This window comes from Taudactylus pleione, unplaced genomic scaffold (assembly GCF_031769625.1).
Source record: "Taudactylus pleione unplaced genomic scaffold, aTauple2 ptg000977l, whole genome shotgun sequence".
Classification (NCBI taxonomy): Eukaryota; Metazoa; Chordata; class Amphibia; order Anura; family Myobatrachidae; genus Taudactylus; species Taudactylus pleione.
In genome coordinates, this window is record NW_028285378.1 from 2,806,574 (window position 1) to 2,827,824 (window position 21,251).

A 21,251-nucleotide genomic window follows, 5' to 3' on the forward strand; every position below is an offset into this window, starting at 1 on the left:
TATGGGTTTCTCTATGGTGGAACGCATTAAAAAGAAGGTGGACACCATATACATATGAGTTCCTGTTTACATATAAGGAAAAATGAGGAACTTCTGGTTTCGCGTTCCACTATTACTTCTGGTATGCATTCCACGGCTTGCTCCGGAAGTACATCCTTAGCTATGTCCGATTACAGATGAGTTCCACCTCAACTTCCGGTCGGCGCTCCATGCCTCACTCGCAGAGAGGATCTGACGTCAACATCCGGCTTCCAATACAGGAACCGGCTTGGATGGCAATATTAGGGGAAGTGGAAAGAAAGGACTGTGAAAGGACTGTGAATCTTTCCCATATATGGGCTGATACTGAAATCAGGAAATCTAATCCATGTTTCATGGTAGCACACAGGTATTTTGAATCAAAAGGCATTGCGTTTTATAATATATATAATCTTGATGTAATATTATTCTAGTATGGTATATGGGCTTATGTGCATAATACTATGTAATAATATGGAATTTGCATGTAATTTGCAATTAGATGAATGGAATGTTGGGCATAATGTGAACAAAGTGGAGCATCACATGACCTACTAGGGGTATAAATATGTCTCCCAGGGCATGCCTCCTATACACCTTGACAAAGGACTTGCATCCTAAATGTTTTGGCGGAGGAGGTATTTGCCCATCTGGTGACCATAGAAGATCTTGTGAAAGTCACGTTGTGAAGAGGAGGTGGTGTACCCAGGTGCAATTACCATCTAACTCACTCATATGTGTGCCTTTCTCGGAAGGCTCCTAACGGTACGAAGTAACCCTGCTGTTATTTTAAAAGCAATGTTTTAATAAAGTCTGTATACTTTTAACCACTATGAGGAGCATTTCCTCTATGTTTATATATGTGGGGGTCTAAAATTCATAGTTGGTGAAGTTATGGAGCCAATCCAAGGGAAAATTAAAGACACCCTCTGGGGAATGTTAATCACCTGCATTAGTATGTTTCACGTTTATGGTTGGAGGCATGGAGAAGATTAAAGATACCTTTCAGGGAACATTACTCACCTTTATTAGGTGAATTAATACACTGCGGAAGATGCCTCTATGGTTTGGTGATGTTATATAATCAACTCTCGAATTTCTCTCCATTCTTTTGAGCATAGAAATGGATACCAGTGCTTGGTGGCCATTTTGTTATTTGTATTGGATAGTATATGGTCTTGTGACGAAAGGGGGCGCGCAGATTATACCGCAAATACCTGTGTAAATACCAAGTTACGCCCACCCATCTGATACAGTTACACCTCTGCCAGCAGATCTACAGATCTGATCGCACAGCCATATAGGACCAATTCATAGACCAGTTCCAATATAGTTTGTGGCCTGCTTTACATAGTTTCTCTAAATGTCAGCCAGCCATGTTCCTCCTCTCACCTTGTCTAATTAGCACTCATAATCCTGAAAAGGAATGCCTATAATTCCAGCCATTATGATGTATTGGATGCCCAATCAATGTAAACTGCCCAGTCTTTACCTACACATCTCTCAGTATAGCGCTGGTACTGCAGATGTGACCCTTCAGCCTTCTCTTACCACCCTCTTCCTGCTGCAACACACTACTGTAGTAGATAAAGTATGGTTATTTAATTTCTATGTTCTAACCTGAGATACTGTATGCCAGGGAAATTAAATTGTCAAGTGCAAGAGATATTTCTGTATTGTATTATAAACCGTTTACACTAGTGCAACAGGACTATTACAAGCAAGGACTACTAGACAAATGTAATAGTAACATTCTAGAACTTACCATCATCTGAAACTTCAACCTCCTCTTTAGGCTCTACAGAAATAAGTAAATATATACAAGTAAGTGTTGTACACATAGACCGATTGGCTCTTCATAATAAGAATTATATCATACTCAACACAACCAAATACTATATTCAAGTTTAATGTCTTTCACGTATTTGAGGCGAGTAAAAGGGTAAAAAAATAAATCAGAGGAGAAATATACTGCTAGCAAGCATGATCAACAGGAAAATAAATGCAACTGAAATTTGCAAATGATCCTATTAGAATTTTTTTTTTTATTGGTTTTCTCTAATGTCCCTAATTTTCTTGAGGGTGTTGCAGGACATTTCCTGTAACAGTTACAGTGCCTGTGATACATGTAGGCTGATTAATGGCACTATATATCCTCAATAATAATTAAAGAAACACCATGAAATAATTTACACTTTACATAGATTCTTCTAGACTAGCTATGATATTTATACTATCTGCTCCAGACTGATACATTATATTATGTATTACTTGCCTACTGTCCTGGGACGGCCGGGAGGCTCCAGAAAAACCTGGTGGTGCTCCCGACTGCCCGCAAAAGTGGGCAAGTCTCCTGACTGGCTTCTACCCACACACCTGTCCATTTAAGGGCTGTCTGGGGCAGCAGATGACACAATTTGAGTTGATTTGAGTCATTGTTTCTTCGCCCCTGCTTCACAATGCCAGTAAGCCACATCCCCAATGCCGTGTCACATCTCAGCCACGATCCCTCCTACGCTGTGCCATGCCCTCTGCTAAACCTACCTGGCTGCCCCCTTCCAGAAGACAATGTAGACAATCAACCACACCCTAGAACAGGACAATGCTACAAAATGTTTTTGCTACCTTCTTTCTTCTCTTTATAAGCCACTGGTTCAGACTCTTGGCTAGGCTCGCTGGTTCCGTAGACGTTGGTGGCTCGTACACGGAATTTGTACTCTCGGTCATGTAGTAAATTCTCTACGTTGAAAGAAGTACTCCTACATTGTGTGAGGTCAGACCACATCTTGTCTCCAGAGTCCCATATCTCCACGGTGTAGGACTCTACCACACTACCTCCATCATAAGTTGGGCCATACCATGACAAGGTAAGAGCAGAACCCTTCATTTCTGAGGCACAAGGCTGCCCAGCTGGAGGGTCTGGTTTGTCTGCAAGAACCAGGAAGAATTAGGATAACATTTCTTTTCTGCTTTATAATTACTTAATTGCAGGCAAAAACAGCAAATTTAATTGAACCCAAAATACAATTATACAAAAAACATGAGTCACTTACTCACACACTACAAATTGTTTAACAGACTTGTAAAATTGTGCTACATGAAAGTTCTCAGCACAAAAAAAATAATTTCAGTATAGAGAGCGACTAACAGAAAGGGACATCTTTGCATAATGTGTTAATAGCCAGATAGTCATCTACCCCTTCCCTGCATTAAAGGGATTCCCATATAGCAGATCCGTGGGAACCTTTTTCTCTCAGTAATCACTGTGAGTAATGAGTTAGAGATAACAGATAAACCAGAGCTAGTTATATAAAGAGAAACTTTATGCCATGTACAGTATTAGGCATGAAAACAACATTATGGGCCTGTTTTAGAGGTGGATGCTGGTGTGTCTGTGGTTATTCTGTATGCGGAGACAAATGCTAGTTTAAACCTTCACCTTGTACACTAGTGTGTACTTGAATGTGCAAGTCCTGAAACGCTCGCTTTGAGCGCCCTGCAAAGCCGGAATGGCTTTTGACACGCCACCATCAGCGCTCAGTCACATGCACCATCATTACTTGCACCTGCCCTAAGGCAGCTTCAGTTTCTCAGACTGAACATTGCCACTGTGGAAGTAGCTATGTGTCTGGGAACACTTTCACTGAAACCCCCATGACACACCCATCACATGCCTATGTCACATATTTTTTTTGCATTAACTTCAGGTCACCTCCCAGTCACTGCCCATGAACGCCCATTGTTTTTCATCTCATTTTCTGATTCCATCGGTCCTGCACACAACAGCATCTTTGCGCGAACACAATGTGTAACGCCTGCGTCGTAGGGGTTGTCAGGACTTTTCGTGTATGTGCAGTGACAATGAATCGCTTAATTACATGAACAGCAGCATTGTGTTTGAGTTGCATGCACCTCTGAATCAGGCCCTATGTCAGCCCATTTTTTGTCTAACTGGATGGATGCATCGCCTTTTAACATGCAGAACCCTATACATTTTTTTCTATACTTTTTTTAACTTTACAAATGTGTACAGCAATCTGCAAAGTATTGTTCTATTCCAATTAACAGATACTCTATACCCTGTGACATTTTACAGAAAATATCAAAATGGATATATTTGGACTCCCTTCTTTTAAATGATTTTTAGTTCTTAAATAGTACTTATTGCAAAATAAATCCTACAGGAATGCAATCAACAATGATTATGACAGCTGCCATACTTACATGAATGGCTATGGCTAGAGCTATCAGCACACGCTGTGGGCCATATTCATCATCACTTCATTTCTTCAAAAGTAGGTGAAAGATCAGGGCGATTCATCATTCCTGTAATTTAGGAGATATCAGTGATATCTCCTGATTACAATTCTCCTCCGATCATTTCCACAGTCCCCATATTATACTTTAGTATGGGGATGTAGAAATTATGTAATTCATCAAGTTCTGAAAAAGGATTTTTTTAGGAACTTGTGAGTGATACTGTACAGTACCCATCATAAGCTGCCTTTTACACCTGCACCTTATCAATTAGTTAATCTCTGACCCTACTCCCCTCAGTCAGTCCGGGGTCACTTGCTGGCAGTGTTTTCGGGCTGGAGGGAGAAAGGAGCCAGCACCTGGAGCCAGAGCCATAACTAGACTTTTTGGTGCCCTGTGCCAGAAAGAGCATTGGCGCCACCCCTCCCCCATTTTTGAAATAGGAACATAAGATGCACACCTGAAAAAAGGGCCATGGCCTCATGGGGAAGGGCCAGGGAAGAGGTGGGGAGGCCAGGAGATGCTGGGGACAAAAGCAGAGGAAGTAACAAGTGAGAATAACAATAAACAGGAAAATTGACAGGATCGAACAGCGTCCCCTGCCCTGCGGCACAGGTCGTACCACCCTAGTTTTGGCCCTGCCTGGAGCCAGGGGAAAAACGTCAGGGAGAACTTCGGCTGCAGACTGGCTCACCTGCTGGTGAGCTGGCTCCTGCAGCCAGAGCAGAAGTGGCGGGAGCCGGCGGCACAGAGGGCAGATGGGTTGTGAAACACCAGAGAGAAGAATTGGCAGCAGCAGTGGGATGGGTACACTGGGAACAGGATGCGGGGAGCGAGCTGGCAAACTGACAGAGGATGTCAGCAGGCAGCGGGCACACTGGGCAGAGGATGTGGGTAGGGAGCTGGCACATTGGTAGAGGATGCCAGGAGGATTGCGGGCACACTGGGCAGAGGATGTGGGGAGGGAGCTGGCACACTGGAAGAGGATGCCTGCAGGGAGTGGGGACACTGGGGAGAGACTGTCGGGAAGGAAGGGCAGAGAGTGGGAACACAGGGCAGAGACTGACGGGATGGAAACACAGAGAGCAGGGACACTGGGGAGAGGATGTGCGGGTGGGGAGTACTGGACATTGGGGAGAGAGTACTGGCAGGGAGCGCAGAGAGCAGGGACACTCACAGCTCATGGCTGTCAGTATAGGTTGGCATATTAGGTCAGTGAGAGGACAGCACAGATGAAGAGGAAAAATATTACATTTCCGAAAAGCTGTCTCAGCAGAAAAAGCAGCTTTTCAGAAGTGATGCTTTAGTAATGCAGGAATCATGAATGGAGGAAGGATAAATAGGTCTCAATTTAACCATAAACTTGCAGCAAGTTCAAAACTAAAGTATCACTCCTGAAATTTTTATCATGATGAATATGGCCCTGTGTCACTAAATTTAATAGGGAAAAATATCTCTCTTGAGGATCTGCCCTATATACTATTATCTGCTTAATATACCTAAAGCCACTTAATATACCTAAAGAATGCTGTACTCTCCCCAAAACTGGCTTGACTCAGCAAATCCCACCCAAAATAACTAACAGACCAACTATTCTCTATATTCTCTAAGTCACACCCCAATTTTGGCATCAGGGCTGTAGAGAACCAGCCCAAGTCCGTTATTCTCGGGGGGGGGGGAGGGGGGTCTGGCCTAATAGTGGGCGGCATAGGAAAAAACAAACTTGCCGAGGTGGGGGGCACTATGAGCTCCGGGGGCAAATCCATGGGGGGGGGTGAGTGCTCCCCCCTACAGGCAGGGACGGAGAGAGCCAACCGAGGCCCAGGGGAAGGGGGAGTGGCCTAATCGCAGGAGGTGATAAAATAATTATTTTTGCAGCGCTGCTTCGCGCTGGTGAGGGGGGTGCTGTCAGACCCTCAGCCTTGGGCAAATTCAGGGATGGCCGCGATCAGTGTGATCGCTCCCCCCTACAGGCAGGGGAGACTGCTGCTGCTCAGCAGCAGCGAGCCATCTCCCACTGCAGCCTGGGTTGCTGACAGGTAAGAGAAATGGGGGGACAGCGTGGGACCCGGGCCCCTGCCGGGCCCTTCCAGCAAGCCAAGGCAAGTAGTACCCGCTCCCCTTCCTCTCAATGCCCATACCCACAGACAAAGGAGAGGAGACTGCTGCTGCTGCTCAGTGGCAGTAGTCTACCTAGTCCCTCCTACCTGTCAGCAGCCCAGCCCAGCAGCATGTGCTGGCCTGCTGACAGTTAGGAGGGAGTGGGGGCGGCATCGGATCCGGACTCCCACCGGGTCCGTCCAAACAGCCCAGGTAATTAGTACCAGCTCACAGCGCCCATGCATGGGATGACCCAGGAACACATGAAAAAGGATATTGCATGGGAGCAGTAGCAGTGGGGGTACCATTTGGAACATATAGTGGCAGGGGCTATTTTTCTAGAAAAATAGGTTCAGGAACTATAAACAAACTGTATGTATATATATATATATATATATATATATATATATATATACACGTCCTCAAAATTCTACACACAATACCCCATAATGACAACGTGTAAAAATATTTTTTTGGGATTTTTGCAAATTTAATAAAAAATAAATAAATAAGAAATCACATGTACATAAGTATTCACAGCCTTTGCTCAAAGCTTTGTTGATGCACCTTTGGCAGCAATTACAGCCTCAAGTCTTTTTGAATATGATGCCACAAGCTCGGCACACCTATCTTTGGGCAGTTTCGCACATTCCTCTTTACAGCAACTCTCAAGCTCCATCAGGTTGGATGGGAACCGTCGGTGAACAGCCATTTTCAGATCTCTCCAGAGATGTTCAATCGGATTCAAGTCTGGGCTCTGAACTTTCACAGAGTTGTCCTGAAGCCACTCCTTTGATATCTTGGCTGTGTGCTTAGGGTCGTTGTGCTGCTGAAAGATGAACCGTCGCCCCAGTCTGAGGTCAAGAGCGCTCTGGAGCAGGTTTTCATCCAGGATGTCTCTGTACATTGCTGCATTCATCTTTCCCTCTATCCTGACTAGTCTCCCAGTTCCTGCCGCTGAAAAAAAATCCCCACAGCATGATGCTGCCACCACCATGCTTCACTATAGGGATGGTATTGTGGTATTGGCCTGGTGATGAGCAGTGCCTGGTTTCCTCCTAACATAACGCCTGGCTTTCACACCAAAGAGTTCAATCTTTGTCTCATCAGACCAGATAATTTTGTTTCTCATGGTATGAGAGTCCTTCAGTTGCTTTTTGGCAAACTCCAGGCGGGCTGCCATGTGCTTTTTACTAAGGAGTGGCTTCCATCTGGCCACTCTACCATACAGGCCTGATTGGTGGATTGCTGCAGAGATGGTTGTCCTCCTGGAAGGTTCCACAGAGGAATGCTGTAGCTCTGACAGAGTGACCTGACTAGGGCCCTTCTCCCCCGATCGCTCAGTTTAGACGGCCGGCCAACTCTAGGAAGAGTCCTGGTGGTTCCGAACTTCTTCCATTTACCTATGATGGAGACCACTGTGCTCATTGGGACCTTCAAAGCAGCAGATATTTTTCTGAACCCTTTCCCAGATTTGTGCCTTGAGACAATCATGTCTCGAAGGTTTACAGACAATTCCATTGACTTCATGCTTGGTTTGTGCTCTGACATGCACTGTCAAGTGTGGGATCTTATATATACAGGTGTATGCCTTTCAAAATCATGTCCAATCAACTGATTTTACCACAGGTGGACTCCAGTTAAGCTGTAGGAACATCTCAAGTATGATCAGTGGAAACAGGACGCACCTGAGCTCAATTTTGAGCTTCATGGCAAAGGCTGTGAATACTTATGTATATGTGATTTCTTAGTTTGTTTTTTTTATTCAATTTGCAAAAATCTCAAAAAAACTTTTTGCAAGTTGTCATTATGGGGTATTGTGTGTAGAATTTTGTGGACAAAAATTTATTTATTCCATTTTGGAATAAGGCTGTAACATAACAAAATGTGGAAAAAGTGAAGTGCTGTGAATACTTTCCGGATGCACTGTATACATGCATATACTGTATATACCTCAAAGGGACTTTAAAATAACACTTATCTTATACAAAATACATTTTGGCCCAGGACATTACGTCATAGTTAACGAGAGGTCCTGGAATTCAGTTCCTGCTGAAAAATCGCACTGTATGGAGGGATACAATAGGCATCCTTACATGCACCTAGAAGTTTGTACATGGTGGCTCCCTGGTCCACGGAAGCCATTTGTAGATGGCAAAGATTTATATTCTTCCCTATGGCACACACACCATCTGCAGGGCAATGACTAGCCGTACTTGGCATATACAGTACACAACACATCTATCCTTCACCTGAAGTTAGAGATGTGCCCCCTCCTCATTCAGCCCCTTAGATTCGTCTCCACTCTATTCAGGTAAGACTTTAGTCCTCCCTCAAGGATAAATGACTACTATTTTTATTACGCAACAAAGTCCATCATGGAAAGGAGGAAAGTACAGGTGAGCAGTAGCCAGGACTTTTGGGCAATTGTTCACAGGTTGGAACTCCATACACAGTTATGTACTGAACAAGGTTGTGAGAACTGAACAAACCCCAGTTTATCCAATGTTAGAAAAGTCCCTTATTAAAATTCAGAAGGTTTTCATGCAGATTGCACTGTGGGCCAGATTCAGCAGTGCTTGCAAGTGCACTGCTGATCGCAGATTACCGATTATCGGGAATCTGAGTGTGCGCAGGACACCGTATGCCTCTGCCTGATTGAGAAGCAGAGGCGTTTACAGGAAGCTGCGGGGGCGGGCTGCATTCCTGGAAACGGGGGTCATGTCACCCTCATTTTCCATGAGCGGCAAGGCCAGAATCTGCGTCCATGGAAATAAATACTTTCAGATTCCTGGCCTCGCATGCCGGCCAGCCTGTGTAAGCTGAGGTTTATTCAATACAAGTGGAAGAAGAGGCTTACTCAGCTTGCCGGTGCTGTCCTATAATCACACCTAATGCTCTGCGACCGAGGTCGCAGCCTGGGATTGCATATGCAGCAGGAGGTGTCAAGACACCTCCTGCTGCATTTGCATTTTAGCAAGGACTGAATTGCAGAGCTGCTTGTGTGCGGCTTTGCAATTAAGTCTACTGAATCAGGCCCTGTGTGTCTTGTAACATAAGTTGCATGGGTTTAACATACCATTTCCGTGTATTCCCGATAACATGCATGTGTCAGTGAGTAACAACAAACAATATAAACACATACAACAAATGACCAATAACTGATCGTTTTCATCTGAAAAAGTTTTGCTCAGATTCTAGAGTTCATTTCTGTCCAGCTTGTTGGGCTTCTGACTGCTTTTAGAATTCAGTGGTAGATATAAAAGTGGTAACATTTTGCTGCCAAAAACATGTCACTCAGGGCAGAAATGATATACCTAAATTTATTCTATCAAGAGACAAGTTTCTCTAATTTGTGGGGATACTAAAACTCTTCTTATTTTGGATACATTTAATTTCATTACTACTGCCACTTACACACAAATAAACTGAAAACACAGAAAAACCTGTGACTTTAGTAACTTCTATTCCAGTCTTGTAAGTGGAAACTTCTGCTCATGATTAGCAGTCTCCATGAAATCTCTCACTGTGAACTTTGGGGGGAATTCAATTCAATGTGAGTTTGGTCCCGTAAGGCAAATTCACGGCAAATTCGCATTGTGAATTACATTTGCAATTCAATTCCAAAATAAAGTAAATTCACCTGTTTTTGTTCACACCCCCCTGAGCAGGTGAAAAGGAAGGGAAAAACTTTATTGTAAGGTAAAAATGTTGGGACTTGCTTCAGAACCCCTTGGACACCCCCCACCACGAACAATAACTAGTCAGGCATGTAGAAGTTTTCAATTAGCTTAAGTGGGCCAATAATTAGATGTAATTTTTGGGATGAAAAAAAATGGTCTCAAAGTACCCCAAAGTAAGCTTTTTAGTTAAATAATGCACCCCAAATTTGATGAAAGTATTTATTTCAATGAAAAATAATAGCTTTTTACAATTTTTTTTTACATCTTTTAAAGTAGCCTCAAATTACTCTAAAAGCCTCTTTTTTCAACTTTTTTTGCAATTTCCATTTAATTCCATTGTAATTAAACAAAATTCTACAGCTTTTTATATTATTTTACTTTTTTTTTTTAAAAATGCACAAATCAGCCATTTGACACCTTTTAAAAGCGTACAGTACTTTACTTATGCCCCCTTACAGTCTTGTATGATTCTGCTAATACACTTTTCAAATTTTTGGGGTCCAGGAAGGTCTCCCCATTTTTTTTCCCCCTTTTCGCTTTTTGAACCAAATTTGCACACTCTTGCTGCGAGTAATGGGAATTGCCATTTCTTTTTTTTCTTTTTCTTTTTGTTGAGTAATTTTTTTTATTAAGAGATTTAGCATATACAAAAAAGAAGGTAAAAAAACAAAACAAGAATGGGAAAAAAAACATAACAAAACCCACGAACTAACAAAACTTAAATACATAATTAACAGCTGCCAGCAGACAGGCCAAAAAAAAATAAAAATACCAGCAACATATACAATTATTAATGTCATACAGAAACAAATTGCTATGCAGTCACATAAAATATGTAAAAGAATATCAAATATATAGAACAAGTGGAGATTTACATATCATTAATATACCAGAAACACTGTCACATCCCAGACCCGTTATATAGTATAATAGACAGATTAACTTGGGGAAGCATACCTTGAATCTAGCCAACCGGCCCAAATCTTTTCATATTTAGATTCTGCTTTTCGTGTTATATACATATCACGTTCATGTTGCACAGTTAGTGCAACCAAGGACACCCAGGCCTGGAAGTCAGGACCTATAGGGGCCATCCAAAGTCTTGCTATACAAACTTTAGCTAATACACATAAATTTATCGCACATTGCAATTTATATTTATCTAAAATATCACCATCTATAATCCCAAGGCAACAGAATCTTGGAGTAAGAATAGAATGAGGAATACCAGTATCAGATACCGCCCTGAGGACCCGGCTCCAAAATAATTGCACCTTAGGACATTCCCATAGCATATGCCAAAAGGTTCCAGAGGCTGTACTACACTTTGGGCAAACATCCGAAGCTCTCCCTCCAAACTTCACCAACCGGGCTGGTGTGAAATAGGTTCTATGAAGTAGAAATAGCTGAATCTGCTGAAACCGAACAGAGGCAGTAGATACACGGGGACAAGCAAGTGCTCCACTCCATTCGTCATCATTGAGACCACCCAACTCCAATTCCCAACACTGTTTCAAATGAGACAAATTAGAAGCATGATGATATGATATCAAAAATGAATATAAATAAGAGAGTGTCCATTTAGGGCCTAAGGGCCTGATTCAGAGCCGCTTGTAAGCGGCCGCTCGTTCGTTCCGAGCGATGTTTGCACAACTGCGCATGTGTACGGATCGTAATACGCATGCGCGAACCAGTCAGTGCGGCCGAAAATCATTTGTTCGCTAAATAGCAAATGCCTGCTATTTTGAGTGACATAAGGAGGCGTATGTGGGTGGTAACAGGGAAAGGTGCTTGAAAACAGGGAGTGGAGATCAGAACGCAGGCGTGCTTAAAGGTCAAAACGGGCGTTTTATGGGTGTGCATAATTAATACAGCAGCGTCATTGACCACGTCACTGGGTTATTTTATATTCAGAACTGCTCGCAAGATTGTGGTAGGAAAAACCAACCACAAGAATAGCGAGCAGGTCATACGCTGGTCGATGTACTCGATTAATCTAATAAATAGCGGACATGACGTAGGATGCGAGCGGCCAGGGGGCGTAGTTTCCCAAAAAACGACCGCAAGTTTTGTTCGCTCATTCAGACCTAGAGGCGTGAACAGACCGCAAAGAGCGAACAGTTCATTTGAATAGCCACCCCTTTTTTCTGAACGAGCGAGCGCAAATAGCGTCCGGCTCTGAATCAGGATAAATGTACAAGAAAAGATTTTAAGGGGGAGTGTTGCAATGAGAGAGTCTTACTAGGAAATTGAGTATTCAGTGCATGGCGAAGCTGTAAACACCTAAAAAAATAAGTAGATGGGAGTTTAAATTCGTCCACCAGCTGAGTAAAAGATTTAAGAATCCCATCTTGATACAGCTGATTAATCTTAATAATACCTTTACTACCCCAAATCTCTCTGGCATTAAGAGAAGAAAGTTCTGACAGCTGTCGGGAGCCCCAAAGAGATGTATCTGGGTCAATCTCGCTAAATTGTATTAGTGCATGAGCAGCACGCGAAATTCTCAAAGCCTGCAAAACTAAAGGGGGACCCGTTACGAGAGACCGAAGCATTAAGGAGAGCTTGTAGGGGTGTATGTCCCGCTAACACCTGAGAAACTAACAGAGCCGGAAGGGAGTCAACTGAACTGTCCTGCACCCACAGCCGCAGATGAGCCAGCTGCGCTGCATAATAATAGTATTGAAAATGGGGAAGTGCTAATCCTCCTGAAGTCCTTGACCTAGTAAGTACATCCAACTTTCTTCGAGACCGTTTATCTAACCAAATCAGGGAAGAAATTATACTATTCAGCTTCCGAAACAATGATTTAGGAAGATAAATTGGGGTTTGTTGAAAAATATATAAAACCTTAGGTTGCACTATCATTTTAATTAAGTTGACCCGTCCTGTTACTGTCAGGGGAAGTAATCCTATCTTTCAAATATGAAAACAAAGGCAAAATATTCAGACAAGAATAATCCTCCATAATATTAGACACCCAAAAACCCAAATATTTAAAGGAGTCAACCCAACGTAGAGGTAGGGAAATTAGTGGGTTAACAGGAAGGCGTCCTCTAAGGGGGAGAATGGAGGATTTTTCCCAATTAATGGCAAGGCCAGAATAATTACTAAACCTGTCTATCACCTGCAGAATCAGGGGCATAGCAGTCACGTAGTTCCGGAGGAATAATAGCATGTCGTCTGCATATAAAGCTATTGTATCCATCCTGCTACCCAGGGTAAGGCCAACGATATCAGGATGTGTACGCAGAAGACACACCAGTGGCTCAGTAGCTAAAGCAAATAGGCTCGGAGACAAGGGACAACCCTGCCTAGTACCTCTGGACAATGCAAATGAGGGCGAAATGAAACCATTCACAGAGATACGAGCAGTTGGCCTGTAATATAGCAACTGAACTCATCTCAGAAATACTGGACCCACACCCATACAGCTCATGACCTCCCATAGGAAGGGCCACTCCACTGAATCAAATGCTTTTGCTGCATCTAGAGAGACTACTACAGAGGAGGACCCTCCACCATGAGAAGCCTGGAGATGAGAATAAAGACGCCTGATATTAATAGATGTCGACTGACCCGGCATAAAGCCAGTCTGATCCGGATGTACAATCTTGGCAATAATCTGATTAAGACGGATTGATAGAATTTTAGCAAGTATTTTTGCATCCGTGGATATCAATGAAATAGGACGATATGCATCGGGAAATTTAGGGTCCTTCCCAGTTTTTGTTATCACAATAATGATGGCTTCTGACATGGAAGCTGGAAATACACCTTTATCATATAGATTATTAAAGAGTTCTAAAAGTTGCGGTATAAATAGACCAGCATGTTTCTTGTAAACCTCCAAGGGGATACCATCAGCACCAGGAGACTTACCACCTGGGAAGGAGTTGATAGCAATTTCTACCTCTTCTAGGGTAAGTGGAGCAACTAAAAAGGACCTTTCCTCATGAGCCAAATGTGGGAGACCAATTGCTGCCACATAAGACATCAGATCAGCTGGAGCGCAAGACAGCTTAGTGCTATAAATATTTTTATAAAAGTTAAGAAAGGTGTCAGCAATATCAGAGGTGCTGGAAACCAGTAACCCATCTGCAGTAAATATTTCAGGGACAGCTGTGGAGGGGCGGCCAGCATGGACTAAGCGAGCTAAAAAACTGCCCGTTTTATCTGCAGACATATAGTGGGAATGAGACTGGAACAACAGCTGGCGGGTATTCCTATCAGTAAGGTGGGTAGTCCAAGCAGACTGAGCCGCCAACCATCGGATTCAAGTCTCTTCAAGCCTATTTTGTAAATATTCAGACTCCAGTGAACGGCAAGTATTCTCAAGTTCAACCTCCTTCTCTCTATAATACTTTTTAAGGTCAGCAACCCGTTTAAGCAAAGTCCCTCGCATAAAGGCCTTAAATGCATCCCAAATTACGTCAATTTGAGCAGAGCCAGCATTATCAGTAAAAAAGCTCCTTCAAGCCGCTTCAAGTTCCAAACCTGCCCCCATCTGCAGAAGCCAGGAGGGATGTAACTTCCATAATGTCTGCCCTCTTGGACCATTCAGGTCCACATTCAATATAAGGGGAGAATGATCTGATATATCCCTCGTCTTATACTCCGCACCAGATATTTTGGGAATCAAACTAGGAGAGACTAGAGCCAAATCAATTCTGGAGAACGAGCAATAAGAGGAGGAAAAACAGGAATATTGTTGTGTCCCTGGATGCTTCATCCTCCAGGCATCTACCCATCCCAGACCAGCCACAAATTTAGCAAATCCACTCTCACCCCCCACTAGACCAGTCGTATGGGCCTCACGCCATTTATCTAAAAGGGGATTCACATAATTGTTAAAATCACCTAGACAGATCACGGGGGTGGCAGGAGACAAAGCAATAAATTCCGCTGCTGCACACCTCATATGAGAATGGAGGGGGTATATAAACAGCAAGTAAAAAAATAGGGACAGTGTGAACCTTACAATCAAGAAAGACATAGCACCCATGAGGGTCAATCCTAACAGCGTTACATACAAACGGTACCGATTTTTTGATAAGGACAGAGACATGCCCACCCCTCCCAGGGACGTTTAAGAGATAAGATCCTGCTTCCAATCAAATGAGTCTCAGTAACACAGGAAATGTCAGGATCATATTGTTTAAGCATTTTCAACACTAAACATCTTTTTATTCTGTCATTGAGTCCCCTCACATTCCACGTAAGTAGTCGTACCATAATAAAAAAAGAAAATATCTGAGGAAACGGGAATAGAGATATAACAAAGTTCAAAGAGAAAAACAAAAAATGTGTGACCTGACTGCAAGCATATGCAGAAAAGATAAAGAAAAACAAAACAAACAAACAAAAAAAAAACTAAACATTCTAAACAATCTTAGCCAACCCCCCTCCCTGTATACCCCTCCGAACCTAGGCATACTTGGATCCCAAAATTGCAACTACTTAAAACTAAAATAACATAAACCAATTAAATTCCCTACAAGCAGCAGGGGCAATGAACAAAAATAGCCACCAATACATGGGAGCTCTCCATTAGAAACTGTGACAGTGAAAGCATTCAACTTTTTGTATACAGAAGAAATTACATAGACTACCCTCCTACCCCAAGGCAATCGGGGACCTCCAAAATAATCATACAATAGTAGATAAAATACTAGCAGTGTTTACGCCTCTGGAGTCAAACAGATAGTTATAATCTGAAAATAAATTACAGATAATGGCACGAAGTGGATATTATATCAGAGGTAATTCAATCAGGAGCTAGCTGTCCATTGCCCGGGGCATAGCAATCCAGCCAGACAGCCGCCTCACGTGGAGAAGTAAAGAAGCGGGCCTCCCCGTCAGCCACCACACGCAACTTTGAAGGAAATAGCATGGCGTATGAGAGGTTCAAGTTCCGCAGTCTGCGTTTAATGGGAAGAAATTTAGCCCCATCTTTTTGACCTCCACCGCAAAATCCGGAAACACTGAAATGCGCACTCCGTTTCGTTCTAGCGGACCTTTAATACGGGCCAGCCGTAGTACAGTGTCCCGATCCTTATAATGCAGGAATTTAGCGATGAACATGCGAGGCGGAGCCCCAGGAGGCAGAGGTCTAGATGGAATTCGGTGCGTCCGCTCAACTGCAAATTGAGAAGAAAAGGACTCTCTGCCATAAGTAGTCGAAAGCCACGTCTCAAGGAAAGATTCAGGCGAGGAACCCTCCTCTTTTTCAGGCAGCCCAACGAATCGTATATTGTTGCGACAAAGTCTTCCTTCCATGTCAGACAGCTTGCTTTGCATAACGGACATCTGTTGACACATATTAGAGACACGTTCCTGTAAAGGGCCGCCATGCAAGTCTTCCAGTGAAGAGATACGAGTTTCAACTTCCTCCATATGCTCACGGATGCGTTGCATATCTTGACGGAGCAAAGAGACGTCACATTGCACCTTTTCAATTTTATCTGATAAATGTTTGCCATTTACTGTAACGGCATCCAGAACTTGTTGCAAGGTAACTTCAGGAGGTGTCGCATCTGTAGAACCTTGAGAGCTCTCTAATGGTGCATCTTTGGACGCAGATGGAGGTTGCGGCGTAGTGGAACGTGCAAACCGCTCCAATTTAGCAGCCGCAGCTGCTTGACCAGTTTTACCCATAATTATGGGAAAAAACTGGATTGCACTGTCAGTACTGAAGCTAGTATAAGGATAGGCACACAGTGTTAAATATGGCTGCCAAGCAGTGCCGGCCTCTACAGGGTGTAATAGAGAGATGTATCTGTAGCCTGTGATGTGGGGAGAGGCAGTTCTTCTATGCAGCACCTGCTGCAAGAGTGGAAAAAATAAATAAAATAAAGTTTAGTCCCAGCTGGTCTGAGGACACCTAGTTGCCAGCTGTATAGAGTGAGAGGTCACAACAGGAGAGCTTCACCCGGGGAGATGACAGCAGGCTCAGCAGTGATGGGAGAGAACGTCTTCCTCAGAGTCCGGTGACACGTGGGCGGCAACTACCTCAGCAGGCCGCTAAGGTTTATATATGCAGGTGTGTAGGAGGCCACAGCAGGAGAGCCCCATCCGCAGCAGCAATGAGGGAATTTGTTCCCCTTCAGGTCCGGAAACACGCGGGAGACAGCCGCTGCAGCAGGAGACCGCGGGCCACGCCGCCCGCCGGATGCGGCCGCAAAGGTGTCCACGTACAGTACAGCTGCTCCCGAGGAGATGTCAGCCGCTGCAGCAGTGACGGAGAGACAGTCTCCCCCTGGTCCTGGATGTACGTGGACGGCAGAAGACCGTGAGCCGGCTGTGAAGGAGGCCGCAGACAAGGGGACCGCTCCCGGGCAGACAGCAACACCGGCGGTTTTCACAGGTAGGTCATTAGGGGCACGGAAGGCAGTCAAGCCGGCTGGTTCCACCAGGACTGTCACAGTGAGCAGGATTTATATACCACGGATGAATGGCAGGAGAGCTCAGATAAGAAACTCCTTACTCCATTGCAGCCGTGGCCACGCCCCCGGGAATTGCCATTTCTAAATGAATTGTGCACATCGGCGATATGCACATGAAGGCGAAGTGTTCGAGTTTAACGCCTTTCTCAAACTAACAACTAATTGAATTCCCCCGCTTTTTATGTTTACAAATGGCTGCCTTTTAAAAGACAATGTTATTAACCTAACCAAAGTCCATAAGGGAGATTTACGAACCACCAAAGTGCAAACTCAGCGCTCTTTTGTCTCATCAGTCATCTGCAGTTAGCACTCGGGTCAAGACAGTGGCAACTGCAGGGGTGCAAAAGTCTGCACAGATCGATGAGAGTATGTGAGTTGATGGGAAGGGGTTCCTTGCCAGGAACGGACCACACACTAGAACACAACCACTTTTTTTGGATTACAACAAGAGATTATTTAAAATTGGAAGGAGACATCATATTATTTACAGGGGGGGGTACTTTATCTTGCAAAAGGTCTAGCACCCTTACAGCTGCAAGTCTGTGGGAAAACATATTTATAGCAGAAAGTCAAATAGGGTTTTGAAATACAGTACACTGTATATCAAACACAAAACATTTTGCATTTATTAAAGACCGGATGTCCCCTGTCTCTGGTGATTTAATTAAGCTATAAATGGATGATGAAAAGTGGTCATTAAACAGTAGGAGGGTAGTACTGAAGTGATTGTAAGGTGGACCTTGACATGTCGTTTTATTCTTACCATCACAACATGTTCAGGAGGGCCCGGAAACTGTAATGCTACAGTTGATGCACAGCAAGGCTACAGGAGATGCAGATTGAGGTTTTTGAGGTAGTTCTACAAACAAGTACTGGGTTTTCACATTGAAACGAACAGCTCCTGTACATTGTGGTTGAAATGAAGCATGGGGACATGAAACACGTGGAAACATTTCTAAGAATAGTGAGAACTAATAAAGCGCTAACAGGAAAAGGCAAAACCTGCACTAAAGTCCCTTAATGTACTGTAACAAAATATATATTACTTTTGCTACATGTATTCCTACTACCTCAAAAAGAGACTTACATTTCTTGTACAGGTTCTGTTTCATTTGCAATCCTATAAATAGTGTCTAACATTTTTCTACGTATTGGTATCTACAACATTTTTGTTCCACTGAGAAGAGATTCTGAAGACATTTAGGGTAACACAGCAGAAGAAACAGAGTTACATTAGCTTCGATTGTAAATACATGTTATGGATAAACCTTTGATAATCTCTTTAAGCCGAGTAAATTGGCTGTAGCCAAGCGGAGGAATTCATCCTGGCAATAAAACATTTCCATTATGGAGAGGAATTCGGCTGTCTGCTCGCCTAGACCACAACTGCTGGATTAATATTTTGTACGGATGACTGTGCGACTTCCGCAATGTTCCCTTCCCTGTTTAATCTAAAACAGAGACAGCGACTTGTGGGCAGTGTAAGCACTATTAAGAGCTGGCAATATATACTGTATCCACAGATTGTTTACATGTATATAGCCAGAAAACATCCGCTGATCCAAGTATAAGAATTACATAAATAAACTGTCAGATGGAGTACAAGAGTACATCCAATTCCAAATTGTCCAGCTCTGACCACAGATGCTAATTCCACAGGAAAGAAAAACTACATATAAGTGCAAACTTTCCCTAACTTCTAGTATTCCCACCACCCTCACCATAGAAAGCAGCCCCCATTGCCTGCAGACTGTTTATCACATGAAATGTACAATGAGAAATTAAAATTAAATTGAAAGATCTATAGACAATTCTAAATTGTTTAGTTCTCTTATCTTCCTGGCTTTCCCCCAAATCACTTCTGATGACCTTTATGTGTTTATATTTTTGCAGATTAATCTCCCAATTAATCTGAAGTGCACTGTATGCAGATGAAAGCTAGTATCTTGTATGCTCTCTTGCTCAATGTGTATCCTGTTACACTGCAACATGCATAGAGATGTGTATAGAAAATATTAAATGTATATTTCTATTCTTCTGCACAACAGCTATTTGTACATTGTGTCTGGAGCCAGTTTGGACAGAGTCCTCGGCACTGGCAGCATCTCAATTTAAAATTCAGCAGTGGGAGAGAAACCAAACCATAAAAGGTCACAAGCGCACCGTGCATTAGTGCAGACTGGGGTCTGGGACTCTGCCTTCACAAGATGAAAACGCATGGCATGCTTCCCCACAGAAACATATGTTTGGGAAGGTGGTGGTGGGGGGACTATATCTATAGACAAGGTGGATTTTTAAGAACACGGCTCCCAAATTCATAATGATAATGGCTGACTGGTTCCAGTCACTTTATTTCCATCAGACTGCAAAGACTAGAAGCATAGTGACACAGCTACTGAACAAATTATAGTCCCCTGCAATACACAACTCTGGCCTGAACTAATAGATTTACTGGAAACCATTCTGCACCTTCCATTCATACATCAAAGGGAACACGCAATTTCTAGGTACATTCTGCCCAGTGCCAAACACATCATAGGCTTCATAGGCACAAAAGTGCCAAATTTGATCCTCACAACCTGATGTCTGCTCTCTCTCATAAATCAGGCTATACTGAGGAGTATTTTGCAACCATTTCAAGTATTTATTCTGTAAGAATAGTACTGGGGTGCTGACATGTATGCTAAATTGAATGAGGATGCGTAGAATTGCAGGCTATAGTATGCTGAGTTGTGCGTATGCAGAGACTTCAGATGGATCTCTTGCAAGAGATATAGAGCTGGTACAAGCCTGCATGGATAATGAGGATGACTTTTTAAACCATCATATAGATAGGGGCGGTGCAGCCGCATAGATGTGTACAATTCTGCATACAGGCAAATTATCTGCATTTAATTGCGGACAACTAGTGTGCGTCTCTGAGGCACATAATCACAGGGTGCTATAAGTCTGACCAGATGCCACCTGATCATACTGAAAAGCACACATCTATTATAATAACTTAGATGTTATCACGTAACCAGGGCATAGTGGCGATGTGGCATTGGAATGATGTGGAAATGATTGTATTGGTGGGGCATCACAACATTTCTAATCTCACCTTGCACTTGCATAGCAAAATGAGCGATGTAGGGCTAGTTTAAGTATTGTCAATATATTCAGAAGTACATTATGTCCCAAGAGTGCATTCATTTGTACTGGCACATTGGATTCATAACTCACTCCCCATAGATATATCTGCAATGATTATTCAAGTAGAGTTCAGCATTTCAGCACACAAAGCCACACTAGAAAATAATCCAGCACTGCAATAGTGAATAAACAAAGCCTCATACCAAACAGTTTTGGCACAAAGCAAATGAGGATCGCATCCAGATTTTACAGAACATGTCGCAGACTGAATTTGACTCGGGTGTCTTTGAAAATATGCAGTTTGCTAAATTACGGTAATTTACACAACTGGCTGAAACCTAAAATGAAGATATAAATAAACTCGGGAGACAATCTCATCAATACGTGGACATTGGAGCTGGCTGGGAGGAATTTCTGTAAAATTCTTATGACACACACATGTCAGTTTTTTAAATATATAAAAACAAAAAGTTTTGTTTACACATTCTGAGCTGAGCTGAGTTTTGGCACTCCAGTAATGCTCAGAATATGGAGACAACAAATAAACATCAGTTCCATTAATGTGTAGCAATGTTCCCCCCTCTTTTTAGCAGTACAGGGTGGCCCCTCCATAGAA

At 43.1% G+C, this 21,251-nt stretch overlaps 1 protein-coding gene across 3 annotated transcripts in view; it reads right to left on the bottom strand.

The window, feature by feature from the left end:
• Positions 1-21,251, bottom strand: part of MYLK (myosin light chain kinase) — an 807,913-nt gene that overhangs the window by 75,233 nt on the left and 711,429 nt on the right. For all 3 annotated transcript variants that reach the window (XM_088460742.1, XM_088460740.1, XM_088460741.1), the window contains 2 exons: positions 2,644-2,946; positions 1,784-1,816 (listed from right to left, as the gene is read on the bottom strand). In XM_088460742.1, the coding sequence (XP_088316868.1) occupies positions 1,784-1,816; positions 2,644-2,946 (336 nt within the window). The remainder of the gene's footprint in view (positions 1-1,783; positions 1,817-2,643; positions 2,947-21,251) is intronic.